Genomic DNA, 14,149 nt, shown 5'->3' with positions numbered 1-14,149 from the left:
GGAACTAGGGGTTGTGTCACAGAAGGGACAGCTCCACTGGGGTGGCAGGACAGCGGGAGGACCTCAACTTGGTCAATTTAGAATCCTTAGCGAGAAGTGAGAATTCCTGAAAATTGTGTTAAGGTCTCACGTATGTGCATGCCGGCTTTCCCTGAGAAACACTGTCTCCACCCAGGGACCAGGGACAGAGGATAGTATCCCTAGCAGTCTGGGTGTCTGCTTGGCCAGATAAGGAAGGCATGGAGGGTGTGGCAGTGGCGATCAGCCCGGACCTGCGCTGAAGAGCAGATTCATCAGACAACCGCTCTGCCTTCTGGGTAAAGTGCCCTAGGCTAGGGGAGTATAACTTGCACGCAGTTAGTTGTTTCACAGTTGAAAATGAGGCTGTTCGTCTGTGTCCTGCTATGCGTGGGGACCCTAGGTGAGTGTACTGAGAGCCAGGCAAGGGGCTGGCCCTCCTGATTCTCTGGGGAGGGGACCAGGTGTCTTTTGCTGGCCAGCCACTTCAGGGGCCGAATGCTGTGTTTGGATAGACTGTGAACCCAGGGAACAGCAATCACTCTGGATTGGCGTCCACCTCCCAGACACTGCAGTCCCCTGATTGTCCTTTGCCCTCCCTCACTATGAAGGTTTCATCATGAATTGTTCTGACTTTTACCTGCTTTTGGGACCCTTTCACCTGCCACTTGGTTTACCTCATCCTGCCTTAATACCAGGGAAGTGCTTAGTGTTTTTGCAATTTGTACGCCATGTTTGGTTGATATCCCTGGGAGGCCTGCCCTTTTCTGAAGGGAAATGGAGAAGTAGATGGGGGGAGAGGGCGCTAATGCTGTGATTGACAACATATGCTCTCCAGGACCCTTAGGGTAGGAGGGAATCCACTCCTGAAAGCAGTCCTCTGATCTCACATGTGGCATCCACACAATATTAACATTTTTTTTTTTGGTTCTTTTTTTTTTTCGGAGCTGGGGACCGAACCCAGGGCCTTGCCCTTCCTAGGTAAGCGCTCTACCACTGAGCTAAATCCCCAGCCCCAATATTAACATTTTTTAAAGTTATGTTTACCCAGGAAACACACAGTTGCTGGGAAAATGAGCCAATGTGGCTAGAAGCAGGCAGAGTTCTAGGCACATGAATGCAGGCGGCCCTTTCTTGGGTTGGGAGAATGGGCTCTTCTTCCAGGGAAGGACTCCTGCCCTGTGAGGAGCTCTTCCTGGCTCAACCACGGTTGGCTCTTCCTCCCTTTGGCTTTGTCTGGTCTGAGACTGTGGTAAACAATATCTAGGGTGGGCATCTTACTTGGGCGGGTGGGCAGAGTAGCCTGAGCCAGGCAGAGACCAGCGACAGTGTGCGATGTGTGCCTGCTTCCTCTGAGTGCAGCCGCTCCATCTCTTTCTAAATTCCCCTGAACTGAGCCAGTGTTCTTCCTGGGGTTTTTTTTGCCTCATCTCTGGCAATGTCAGACACAAACCAAAAGTTCACTTTCCCAACAGGCTTTGTGTTTACATATCAGAGGCTAGAGGCCCCTCTGGGGTTCATTTCTTCATGACCTTTCTCGGGGCTACCAGACCAGGCTAGACTCTGGCACCTGCTTCCTCAAAACTCAGTGTTCTAGTCCAACAAGCACACTTGTGGTGTCAAATGACAAAAAAACTAACCAACCAAATAAACAAACAAACAAACAAACAAACACCCCAAACCACCATCACCAACAAAAAACCCCAGGCAAAGTAGCCTCAATAGGAAACACATAACAGAAGGAACACATATCCTAAGAACTTGCCAAAGTCAAGAGCCAAGCCAAGGGTTTCTTCTGGGGTCCAAGAGCTTTCTCCGTTCAGTGAGTGAATGGGAGGCCAGCAGCAGTCTTTCTCTTCACTCTGAAATAGTCCCAGCTCAGACTGGTTCTTCTTGCATCTGTCAGAAGGCCAGTGGTGGGACGCTATTTAGGACCTCGTCAATGTTATCAGACTCCACCCACCCTTAGCTTATTAGTACACATCCTCTCTTTTAAAAATATTTCTATTTGTCAAGCCAGGGCAATGCTGATGGGCCAGCGATGTGCAGGCAGTGAATAAATTCACCGAGGACAGAAAGAAGCAGAGCTGGGGCATCAGCTACACCGTGTCAGAGCCAGCAGGCAGTAGGAACAGTTTAAACAGAAGCTTTCTAAGAAGCTGCATTGGGGTGGGGGGAGGCATGCGTGCCTGCTTGTGTGAGTGTATATTTGTGTGTGTGTTCCTGTGTAAGTAGTCAGCCAGCAATAGTGGCAGTTGAGGCTTATGGTTAGCAACAAGGTGGCCTCGAGGTTATGATGATCTTGCTGTGACTCTGAAATGGCTCAGCACAACCCACCAGTCCTAAGGTGACATCTATCCTTTTTAGCTAGGCGTGTCCTGATGAAGTCTGTCATGCCACAGTAGCCCTGTGCAAGGCAGTTGTGGCTTGCCCTGAAGCCAGCCTGCTTTGAAGCCAAAGCAGCTTTGTTCTGAGATTTTAAGTGGCTCCGCAATGTTCCCCACACTATCGACACATCGCTTACCTTCGACAAACTAGGATATATATACCTTTATCCTATGGTGAATGTGACCACCACCATAATCAAGATAAAGAACTTCGCTAACTTTTTCAAATCACTTCTCATCCTTTCTCAGCCCCTGTAAACACCGTGTCTCTTCCAGGCTCACACATACGCAATCGTAAGCAAACATCCCTGTGGGTCTGGCTTTTCCGCTTTTTCCATTTGTTTCTCTATTGTGTGCATGTCTCTCTGTGTGTGTATGTGCCCCACAGGAGATGGCTTTGGAGCTGGTTTTCTCCTTACACCATATGGGTTCTGGAGTCAAAGTCGGGTCATCAGGTTTGGCAGCAAGCACCCTTACCCACTGCCATCCTACTGATTTCTCCAAGCCTGGACTACTGATTCCTCCTCCTCCACTTCCTCTTCTTCCTCCTCTTCCCCCTCCTCCCCCTCCTTCTCCTCCTCTTCCTCCTCCTCCCCTCCTCCTCCCCCTCCTTCTCCTCCTCTTCCTCCTCATTGTCTTCCTCCTCCTCTTCCTCTTCCTCCTCCTCCCCTCCTTCTCCCCCTCCTCCTCTTCCTCCTCCTTTCCCTCTTCCTCCCTCCCCCTCCTCCTCTTCCTCCTCTTCTTCCTCCTCCTCTTCCTCCTTCTCCTCTCCTTCTCCCCCTCCTTCTCTTCCTCTTCCTCTTCCTCCTCCTCTTCCTCCTCCTCTTCCTCTCACTCCTTTCTCTTCTTCCTCCTCTTCCTCCTCCTCCTCTTCCTCCTCCTCCTCCTCCTCCTCTCCCTCCTCCTCTCCCTCCTCCTCTCCCTCCTCCTCTTCCTCCTCCTCATCTTCCTTTCTTTCCTCCTCCTTCCACCCCTCCCCCACCTCAGTAGATTTGAGTCATTAAGTGAGGAGTGGAATTAAGTAAGTAATAATTTGGATGCAAGTGTGCAATACTCGAGCCAAAGTGAACCTGGAATTTCTGGGAAAAACTTCAGTCGGTAACACAAGTAGCTACTCCCTCCTTGCCACCACCAACAGCACAGAGGCCTGCTGGAGGAAAGAATTGGGCTTTGGTGGGGGGACAGGGCTGTTGGTTACTCTTGGGTTTGAGAATGATTTCTGTGGCTCTCAGAATCAAGCCTCCATAGTGGGTACAGGTAAAGATCACAACCGTGAAGTCTTGAGCAGGATCCCAGTAGATCTATGTGTGTGCTACCACCTGAGGATTCTGGCTCTGGCCCCAGGGGAAGCAGGGGAGATCATCGGTAAGGGCAATTCCTATATACAGACAATAAACGGGTGTCACTGGGTTCTTACAGATATTTGAATGACCCATTCCTTGAAACCTTCTCAATTGCTGTAGACTGTGGGGACAAAGCCCTCTTTTTCCCTTCCTCCCTTCCTCCCTCTCTCCATCCCTCCCTCCTTCTCTCCATCCCTCCCTCTCTCCCTCCCTACTGCCCTCCCTGCCTTGGTGTGTGCTGCGTTCATGCATGCCTATTAGTCAAACACACGTGGGTGTCCGCATGTGCACATGCACTGTTCTTGTGTGAGTTTGTGTGAAGATGGGGACTTGGCATTGGGCCCTTACTCTATTTGTCTCCATTTTAGCTACTGAAACAGAGTCTCTCATTGAGCCAGGAGCTCATCAATTCTGCTAGTCTAGCTAAACAGCTTTTCCCGGTGTCTGGGTCTCTGCCTCCTGGGTACGGGCCGTCCTTTAGCTACTGAGCCACCTCCACAGTCCCACCCACTTCCGTCACCTGGCGTAATTGTTTGGAGGTTTATCCATGTGGGATATACTACAGTCATTGGCCAAATCTTTGTGTGGCTTTACCACCCTTTGTTTCCCTAGCCACTTGCTGACTTGTGCAGGTGTCTCTAGTGTGAGGCTTTTATAGGTAAGGCTGTCATGCACAGTTGGGCCCATTTCTGAGAGGATATGCGTTTTCATTTCTTTTGTATAAACATCTAAAGTTATTGGGTCCTATTAGTAACTATATGTTGAGGTGGTTTGTTTCCTTCACCTGCTGTTTTTGAGGTTCATTCAGGACTTAAAACATGACCATACCTAGCCACTCTCCCTTTAGTGAACACATGAATTTTTTTTAAATATTTATTTATTTATAATGTGTATAAATGATCTGTCTTCAGACACACCAGAAGAGGGCATCAGATCACAAACAGATGGTTGTGAGCCACGATGTGGTTGCTGGGAATTGAACTCAGGACCTCTGGAAGAATAGCTACCACTTTTAACCTCTGAGCCATCTCTCCAGCCCCGAATGCTTTTCTTTTAGTTATTAAAAAAAAAAGTGTTGCTGTGAATATCTGTGTGTGTTTGTTTCAGTTCCTGTTAACAATTTTTTTTCTTTTTTTTCGGAGCTGGGGACCGAACCCAGGGCCTTGCGCTTGCTAGGCAAGTGCTCTACCACTGAGCTAAATCCCCAACCCCCTGTTGACAATTTTTAAATATATATTTAGGAGTGGAATTGCTGTGTCATAATGCTAATTCTGTGGTTATCTTTTGGGGATTTTAATTATGTATATGTATACGTATACGTATATGTATAGTGTATGTATATGTATATGTGTATTGTATATATTGAGAGGGTCAGAAAAAAAGGGCCCTGAGAATTCCCCCAAGGAATGCAGCTAATTCAGTTTGTGAACAACACACAGTTGGTTCTCTTTTTTAGTATTAAGATATTTTTAATTGCATACACATCGAGGAGGGGTGTGCGTGTAATTGGGTATCCACAACAGAGGCCAAAGGATGATGCCCGATCTCCCAGGGCCGAAGTTACAGGAGATTGTAAGCTGTGTGACTCGGGTGCTGGGAACTGAACTCTGGTTCTCTGGGAGAGTTAGATGCAAACTTAACCATTACACCATCTCTCTGAGCCATCAGTCCAGGCCACTTAGCTCCTTGTCCTGTGTTTGATCCCTTCTGCCAGCAGAGGAAGGTAAATGTCATGGGACCCTGACACCTCTTGTGTCTCTCCCCCAGGGCTATGCCTGGCCGTTCCTGAGAAGACCATACGATGGTGTATTGTGTCAGATCATGAGGCCACTAAGTGTTCCAGTTTCCGAGACAACATGAAGAAAGTCCTTCCTGCAGGTGGCCCAGCTGTTGCCTGTGTGAGGAAAACCTCTCACCTTGAATGCATCCGGGATATCTCGGTAAGCTACTGCTGTCTGAAAGAGAGCTGAAGAAAGGTTGTCATTTCCCTGTACCTTACAGAGCAGGGGAGAATACGACTGACTGTTCAGCGCTCATCTGTAGTAAAAGTCACAATCTTATTGAACAATTAATACAGGGTTCAAACTTAGCAATGTATCCATGACACAGCAAAACCTAAAACTGCATCAAGAGAATCTATAAAGACTCAAAAAGGGGTTGGGGATTTAGCTCAGTGGTAGAGCACTTGCCTAGCAAGTGCAAGGCCCTGGGTTCAGTCCCCAGCTCTGAAAAAAAAAAAGACTCAAAAATACTGGGCTGGAGAGATGGCTTAGCAGTTAAGAGCGCTGGCTATTCCAGAGGACTAGGGGTCAATTCCCAGCTCCCATAAGGCAGCTCAAAACTATCTGTAACTCCAGTTCCAGAGGATCTGTCACCCTCATATAGGCAAAATACCAATGCATATGAAATAATTTTTTAATTAAAAAAAAAATAACTCAGCACCCGAGTCACACAGCTTACAACCTCCTGTAACTTCAGTCCTGGGAGATCGGGCATCATCCTTTGGCCTCTGTTGTGGATACCCAATTACATGCACACCCCCCCCCGATGTGTATGCAATTAAAAATATCTTAATACTAAAAAATAGAACCAATGTGTGTTGTTCACAAACTGAATTAGCTGCATTCCTTGAGGGAATTCTCAGGGCCCTTTTTTTTTTCCTGACTCTCTCAATATATACAATACAACAAACAAGAAACTTTCTCTATGTAGAGCAGGCTTGCCCAGAGCTCAAAGCATTCCTGTTCCTCTCTCCTGGGTACTGGGACTCAAGGTGTAGCCCAGCATACCTGGTGGAGTTTAGCAATTAAGTACAAAAGGCTGGGGTGCTGTTGTTGAACTAGGTTAGTTCACAAAGGCGTCTTCCTTTGCTTCCGAAACTCAGGGATTAAAGGCAAGGACCACCGCTGCTCAGCTAAAGTTGTTTGTTTCTCTTTAAACATGAAATTTGCCTCTGTGTATGTGCATACGTGTGTGTGTGTGTGTGTGTGTGTGTGTGTGTGTGTGTGTGTGTGTGAGAGAGAGAGAGAGAGAGAGAGAGAGAGAGAGAGATGGATTTGTTATAGCCATTTGTCCTTATGCAATTGCAGAGCAGCTTAAACTATTCTTTTTAAACTTGTCTTTTATGTCTGACGATGAAACCTGGAGGGGAAGGACTCAGGAAGGGAGGATGTGCGAAGCGGAGAAAAGCCATCATGAGCTGGAGGCCTCAGGGGTGGCTGGAGCTCTGAATCTTCTTCTGTCCTTCCGTCTTGCCTTTTTATATTTATTTCTTTTTATTTTATAAGGTTTTTCCTGGGCGCGTGGTGTATGTCTGCATGCCACGTGTGTGCCCAGTACCCACAAAGGTCAGAAGGGGTCACTGGATACCCTGGAACTGGAGCTAGGGGTAGTTGTGGACCACCCAAGGGATGCTGAGAACCAAGGTCCTCTGCATCAGCAGCAAGTAGCCTTAACCATTAGGATATCCCTGCAACCCCTCCCCCCAACCCTGATGTCGACGGCGTTGACTGGTTCACAGGCTTGGCGACCATGTTCTTGTACCTTACATATTAGTTACGCCCTTTTCCAGGTTAGTTTGAGTTGTTTCTGATACATGATTGAGTCATGACCTGTTATACACACGAATATGCATATAATACATACTACCCCATATGAATACATATTATAAAGTAATTATGGAATTTGTGAAGTCAAACAACTACGGATCAAAAACTATTTTTTAAAAATTACGTCTGTATTGAACATGTGAAGACTCTTTTTATTTTCGTTCTTTGAACAGCACAGTGTGACAATTGTCCGTATAGCTTCTAGCTTGGGTTACCTTTATATGCAGTCTGGAGACGGTCTGGGGTGCACGAGCGCACCTGCATAGGTTGTGGGCATTGCCACTGCATGTCCTATTAGGGACTCAAGCCTTTGTTGACCTTGCTCTTTCGGAGTGTCACTTCTCCCTCAGACGCGAGGGATGACTGTACTAAATACATTCACAGATCACTTTCAAAGTCTATCTCTAATCTGAGTCTGGTGGCACAGGCCTACAATGTCGTAACTTGGGAGACTGAGATAGGAAGGCTTACAAGTCCAAGGATTGCTCGGGCTAGAGAGAGAGAGTTCAAGTCGAATGTACACCCATCTCAGGAATTTAAAAAGTAAAAGAGGAAGCGCAAGGCCCTGGGTTTGGTCCCCAGCTCCGAAAAAAAGAACCAAAAAAAAAAAAAAAAAGTAAAAGAGGGCTGAAAATCTTACCCAGTGATACAGCAGTTGCCTAGATGTGCAAGATCCTAAGTTGATTCCCCAGTGCTGAAAACAAAGGAGGTCAATTAATGAGGAATACGAAGAATGAGTTGCATTGTGGGTAGGAAATGACCTAACTTCATCTTAGAGGGGCCTAAGACGTTGCTGCTTCCCGCAAGGAGGAAAGAACCCCTGGCTAACAGATCCCTGAACCCCAGATGTGGGAGACGCAGCACGATATCTCATGTGTGGTGATGTTCTGCAGGTCATGTACATGCTCAGCAAACACACGTGGAGACCTACCTATGCTAGGTGCTCACGTGTGTGTGTGTGTGTGTGTGTGTGTGTGTGTGTGTGTGTGTGTGTGTGTGTGCTGAGATTACCAAGGTAACAAAAGATACAGGTGTCCCCATCTTCATGCATCTTGCATTTCAAGGACATGGTTAGTGAACCAAGCGTCAGTTGGCTAAGGTCTGGGAAGGAAAACAAACCAGCATGCATACTGCAGTAGCTTTTTGCTATTGGGCCCCTACAGCCTCATGGAGCAGACAGGAATGAGAGGAAGGAGGTCTGAGCTATGGAAGAGTCTATGCCACCAGAGTCTTGGGCAGGACATTAGTAGAGTCTTCGTCAGGGGTAATGAGTCTCATTCGTGTCTGGTCCCTTGTCTTTCAGGCCAATAAAATCGATGCTGTGACTGTTGATGGAGCTTTGGTGGCTGAGGCTGACCTGCCCCACCACAGCCTGAAACCTATCATGGCAGAATACTATGGATCCAAAGATGGTGTGTTCTCCCTGGGGCCCAGTATCGCTGGTGCGGTGTGATGGGGATGCCGTGGCTTTGCCAAGTGTGCCAGTTACTTTTCTTGTTGCTGTGACAAAATAAACTTATCAGGAAGGGAAGGTTTGTCTTGGCTCACAGTTTGAAAGGATACAGTCCACCACCGTGGGTAGGGCACTGCAGAAGGAGCATGAGGCAGCTGGTTACATTGTATCTGTTGTAGCCAGGAAGCAAAGAGAAAAGAGAGCAAGGGGGACCTATGCTCCGCCCACTTTTTATTCCTATTCATCCCAGAAATGGTGCTACCCACATTCGAGGGGTGACTCTTCCCTTCTCAGTTAAACCTCTCTGGAAACCCTTAAAGACACTCGGTGGTGTGTCTCATAGGTGATTGTGAAAGGCGACAGTGAAAATGAAGCATCACGCTAACGTTACAAGGACCCAAGTCTCTGGAGCTCTTTAGATTGACAGTGTTGGTCACTAACCCACAGGGTTTGGGACATTTCTCCACAGGAAGCTGTAGCATTTATGAATCCTGATAGTCATACCCTTGGTTCTATAGTCTGTGGGATAGTTAACATCCTCAGAGAAGCATTATTCAAAATCTATTACCCACCACTAGGGTTGCACCAGTGAGAGACCATTTCTGAGGCTCCACAAGGCTCTTCCTCATCCTGTTTCCTGCAGGTCTTATACAGCACAGGTCTGTGTCTGGTATGAAAAGAAGCTCTGGGGGACTGAATGAGTGGAGATTTACCTCTTGTCCAATCTCGTCCATTATTTCTATCAATGTGTGAGCGCAGAGCCTAGCTCAGTCTGGCCCTAGCTTGCAGGCTTCTGCCCATATTCCTCAGACACTCCCTCTCTTTTCTCTCACACCTTCACTTTGTGACTGAACTGTAAGCGGGAAAACCATAGAAGGAAGAGAAGGCCACACAGAGGCAGCATAGTGCCATGACTGCCACTGAAGCCTGGGGGTCTCTGGAATGGAGTCCTGTAATGGAGTGTTCAAGACTCTATCTCTGCAGGTTTAGAGTGACTGCAGGCTTAGAGAAACAAAACAAAACACACAGAGAGGATCCCAGAGGTATCCAACCCACAGTGGACCTGTGCCCTGATAAACCCATTATCAACTAAAAATATTATAAGCCCAGATGCTCTCAATATAGCTGGTCTGGCTAACAGCCCACCCAGCAACACAGTGCTTCTGATGAGTGTTTGTCCATGTCGCGATCCCATGGCTTACCGTCTCTGCCCAGCTTTGGAAGAGGGGAGCAGCATGCACTTGAAAGATCAAATTGAAAATTCAGAGGATACTACTGGCTTTTGCACCTACCATAAAGTAAAAGCCTCACAAGTCTAGCTTGTAAATCAGGGAGCATCTGCAATATTAATTTATTACCTTGAAAGGGTCAGTTCTCTCTTTCTGCCAGATAAAGGCATTTTTTTAAAACTCTTTTCCTGCCATTCTTGCTAGGGGATGGTGCTGGGCCCAGGACCCTCTGATGGTCTACATTGCGAATGCTCTGGAAGGTTAGTTGTAATGACATTTCATTTTGCCTTCTCTTTCTCTCTGCTCCACTACAGATCCTCAAACCCATTATTATGTCGTGGCCGTGGTGAAGAAGGGAACAGGCTTCCAGCTAAACCAGCTCCAGGGCAAGAAGTCCTGCCATGCCAGCCTGGGCTGGTCTGCTGGGTGGTACGTCCCCCTCAGCGTCCTGCTTCCTTCTGGCTCTCGGGAAACAGGTGAGACACCTGGGGCTGGGTGCCCTCAAGTGGGGCTCCTGCACTGGATGGTCTAAATGGACTGCGTTGGGGGTTATCCAACATGTCAGTCATTTGTCTTGCTGCTGTGAAAAGTACCCAACAAAAGCAACTTCAGGAGGGAAGGGCTTATTGGGACTTGAAGGCTGAGAGAACAGTCCATCTTGGTGGGGAACTCAGGGCAGCCAGGGCTTGAGGCATGGCTGGTGCTCAGCTTGCTTTCTCCCCGCCCCACCCCCACCCCCGCCTCTTTATTTAACCCAGGACCCCATCTCATCAGTGGTGACACACCCATGTTCAGGGAAGCTCTTCCCTCATTAGTTAAACTTTTCTGGAAACATCCTCATAGACACACACACACACACACACACACACACACACACACACCGGATGTATGTTTCCATGATAATTCCAAATCCAGTTGATAATGCGTGTTAACCGTCTCTCAGTCTCTGACGAACATGTCATCGTTTATGCTCTCCAAGATGGGGTAAGAGCATGCACCGGCATCATACTGCTGGCAGTCTTCTCTCTGCAGAAGGGCTTCTCTTTTGCTGAGCCGTCAGGCTCTTCTTCCCGGGAATCACAGCAGTTTGTCTTGGCAAGGGTAGCCTTGAAAGCTCCCCAAGGAAGGTCACCTCCCTGCAAGCCTCCCAGGAAGAGTCTCTGGGCTTAAGGCATGGGTAAGGACGGCGTGACTGGTTGGACATCCCTGGATACCCCAGGCTTCTTGAGCATTTAGGATGAGCCACAGTGAACCCAGACTTGTTCAGCCCTTGAGGATGACCACACCAGATCCTACACTCTGCAAAAGTGGTACCCTTTCTGAGCTGTCAACCTCTGCAGTATTCATGGTTTTTTTTGTTGTTGTTGTTTTAAAGATTTATATATTTTTATGAGTACTGTATCTGCATGTACATGTGCATGCCAGAAGAGGGCATCAGATTCCCATTATAGATCGTTGTGAGGCACCATGTGGTTGCTGGGATTTGAACTCAGGACCTCTGGAAGAGCAGACTGTGCCCTTAATCACTGGACCACCTCTCCAGCCCCAGTACTCATAATGGAGAGGGACAGGCTACTATGTGGGTCTGATGGAGTCTGGTGAAGTGGAACAGCCTTGCCTCTGCTCTCGCCAGCCTTTGACCTTTCTATGGATGTTCACTTGCCTTGGTGACAGAGACCACTGGATATCTCCCTGGGCAGCTGGGCAGGGGCTGCTGGCTTGCTCCTTGTCTGACTTGTCAGCAGAATCTAACAAATCCCCCTGTCTCCCATGGAAGGGATACCATGAGGCATCACAGCCTCTGTGCCCAGATGGGTTGAAGTGGGGTGAGCTCACGCAATGAGAAAAGGCTACTGGGTGGTAACTGGTCTGCACAGGGTCTTCAGTGTTCTGACTGACCCTGTAAGGTGTTGGTGAATTAACAGGGTGCAGGGCACTGGTCACGTCTACTCTGCAGCAGACAAGCCAACAAGCATTTTCATCAGTTTGAGCCCTGGGCCCACCTGACTGTGATTCTCAGACACACAGGGCTCTGGGCCATGCATCCATTCATTCTGGCCCGGGCACTGTCTGCTATCTGTGGCAGGCTCCCTGCACATCCGTTCCCTTCTTAGAAGCAGGCCTGGGAGATGTCCGCAGACTCCGGCTCTCCCGTAGGGCTCTCCCCCACAAACATGCATACTCTGAAGGCTTCAGCCAGCTCACACCCTGTGGCCCCCGTCTCTGTGTTGAGCAGCGGCAGCCACGTTCTTCTCCAGCAGCTGTGTGCCCTGTGCGGATGGAAAGATGTTCCCCAGGCTGTGCCAGCTGTGTTCGGGGAAGGGGACAGACAAGTGCTCCTGCTCCTCCGGGGAACCATACTTTGGCTACTGGGGAGCCTTAAAGTAAGTGAAACCTTTGCTCTGGAACAAGGGGGTCTATTAGCTACTTTTCTCTTAAAAAAAGTATTTATTAAATTATTTTAATTTATTATCAAATTATTAATTTAATAAATATTTAATAAAAACCAATACATCATTAAAATGATTTATATTTTATAAGTTATATAAATACTTTACGCAAATAATCAACCTATGTGTATTTGTGGTTTGTCTGCAAGTATGTCTGTGGGAGGGTGTTGAATCCGAATAACCCCTTCCCTTTATCTTCAGAGAAGGGGAAGGAAAGCCTCAGCCCCACCCTGGGGTACCAACCTGAGATATCTAGTCTCAGCAGGACGAAGCACATCCTCTCCCACTGGGGCCCAACTAGGCAGTCCAGGTAGGGGAAGGAAACCCAATGGCAGGCAACAGAGTCAGAGACAGCCTCTGCTCCATTTGTTAGGGGACTCACATGAAGACCCAGCTGCACATCTACAAATGTGTGGGTGTCCTAGGTCCAGCCCCTGTATACTCTTTGGTTGGTGGTTCAGTCTCTGTGAGCCTCCCTGGGCCCTGGTTTGTTGACTCCGTAGGTATTCTTGTGGTGTCTTTAAGCACTCTGTCTCACTTAATTCTATATTCCAGTCTTCCACAAGACTCCCCAAACTCCATCTGCTGTTTGGCTGTGGGTCTGACCATCTGCCTCTATCCACCGCTGGATGAAGCCTTTCAGAGGACAGTTATGTTAGGCTCCTGTCTGCAAGCATAGCAGAGTATCATTAACAGTGTCAGAGGTTGGCTCTCTTGCATAGTATAGGTCTCAGGTTGGACCATTCCCTCTGTCTCTGCCCCATCTTTATCTTTGCATATCCTGTCAGCAGGACAAATTTTGGGCTGAAGGTTTTGTGTGGAGATTGATGTTGCTGGTCGTGGCAGCTCATACTAATAGGGTTTGCTGAAGGGAGTGGAGGCAGGAGGATTATGAGTTCAAGGCCAGCCTAGGCTACATGTCTGATGACTCGTAAATAGCCCAAACCAAACTAGTTGCTTTGAGCTGCTCCTCAGGAGGAATGCAAGGGTCCTGTCTGCTCCACCACCCCTCTCTGGAACTGTCTGCCATGCTGATTTCCAGGCTTCCTGCCTGCTTCAGGTCTCAGCATGGCTCTGAGGTTCAAAGGCCTCAGATAAGGCCATTGCCTCTCTGAAGACAGATGGATGCCCCCGTTTCCACCAAAGCCTCCCTAGATTGAAAGGGACATTGCACAAGAGCCTGGTGAAGTGTGTTCCCAGGCAGAGGGCCTGACCTTGGCTATTCTGTTTGCAGATGTCTACAGGATGGCACAGGGGATGTGAGCTTCGTGAGGCACCTGACAGTGTTTGGTAAGTGCTGGACAAAGAGTAAAGTGGGCCCCAGCCTGGCCAAAGCCTCTTGCTCTTGTTTCCAAAAGCTTTTTTTTTTGTTTGTTTGTTTGTTTGTTTTTTATAACTTCTAGAGATGATTGGTATTGAGATGCTAATGCCATTGAAGAGATTTTTTTCTTTTTTTTCTTTTTCTTTTTTCTTTTTTTCGGAGCTGGGGACCGAACCCAGGGCCTTGCGCTTGCTAGGCAAGCGCTCTACCACTGAGCTAAATCCCCAACCCCCATTGAAGAGATTTTATGAAAGCATTTCCACCCTTTCTACATTGTTCAGGGCCCCACTCACTCTTCTGAGCACACATCTGTCTCCAACTGACCACCCCCATGTCAGGG

At 48.1% G+C, this 14,149-nt stretch overlaps 1 protein-coding gene across 3 annotated transcripts in view; it reads left to right on the top strand.

The window, feature by feature from the left end:
- Positions 1 to 308: 308 nt before the first annotated feature.
- Positions 309 to 14,149, top strand: part of Inhca (inhibitor of carbonic anhydrase) — a 38,355-nt gene continuing 24,514 nt past the window's right edge. For 2 of the 3 annotated variants that reach the window (NM_001047891.2, XM_087562321.1), the window contains 6 exon segments: positions 309 to 421; positions 5,516 to 5,688; positions 8,660 to 8,768; positions 10,353 to 10,514; positions 12,275 to 12,422; positions 13,723 to 13,778. In NM_001047891.2, the coding sequence (NP_001041356.2) occupies positions 379 to 421; positions 5,516 to 5,688; positions 8,660 to 8,768; positions 10,353 to 10,514; positions 12,275 to 12,422; positions 13,723 to 13,778 (691 nt within the window). In that variant the 5' untranslated portion in view covers positions 309 to 378. 3 annotated transcript variants of the gene reach the window in all.

This window comes from Rattus norvegicus, chromosome 8 (genome assembly GCF_021556685.1).
Source record: "Rattus norvegicus strain SHRSP/BbbUtx chromosome 8, alternate assembly SHRSP_T2T, whole genome shotgun sequence".
Taxonomy (NCBI): domain Eukaryota; kingdom Metazoa; phylum Chordata; class Mammalia; order Rodentia; family Muridae; genus Rattus; species Rattus norvegicus.
Note: the sequence above shows the minus strand (reverse complement) of the source record. Positions and strands in the feature narration are given on the sequence as shown.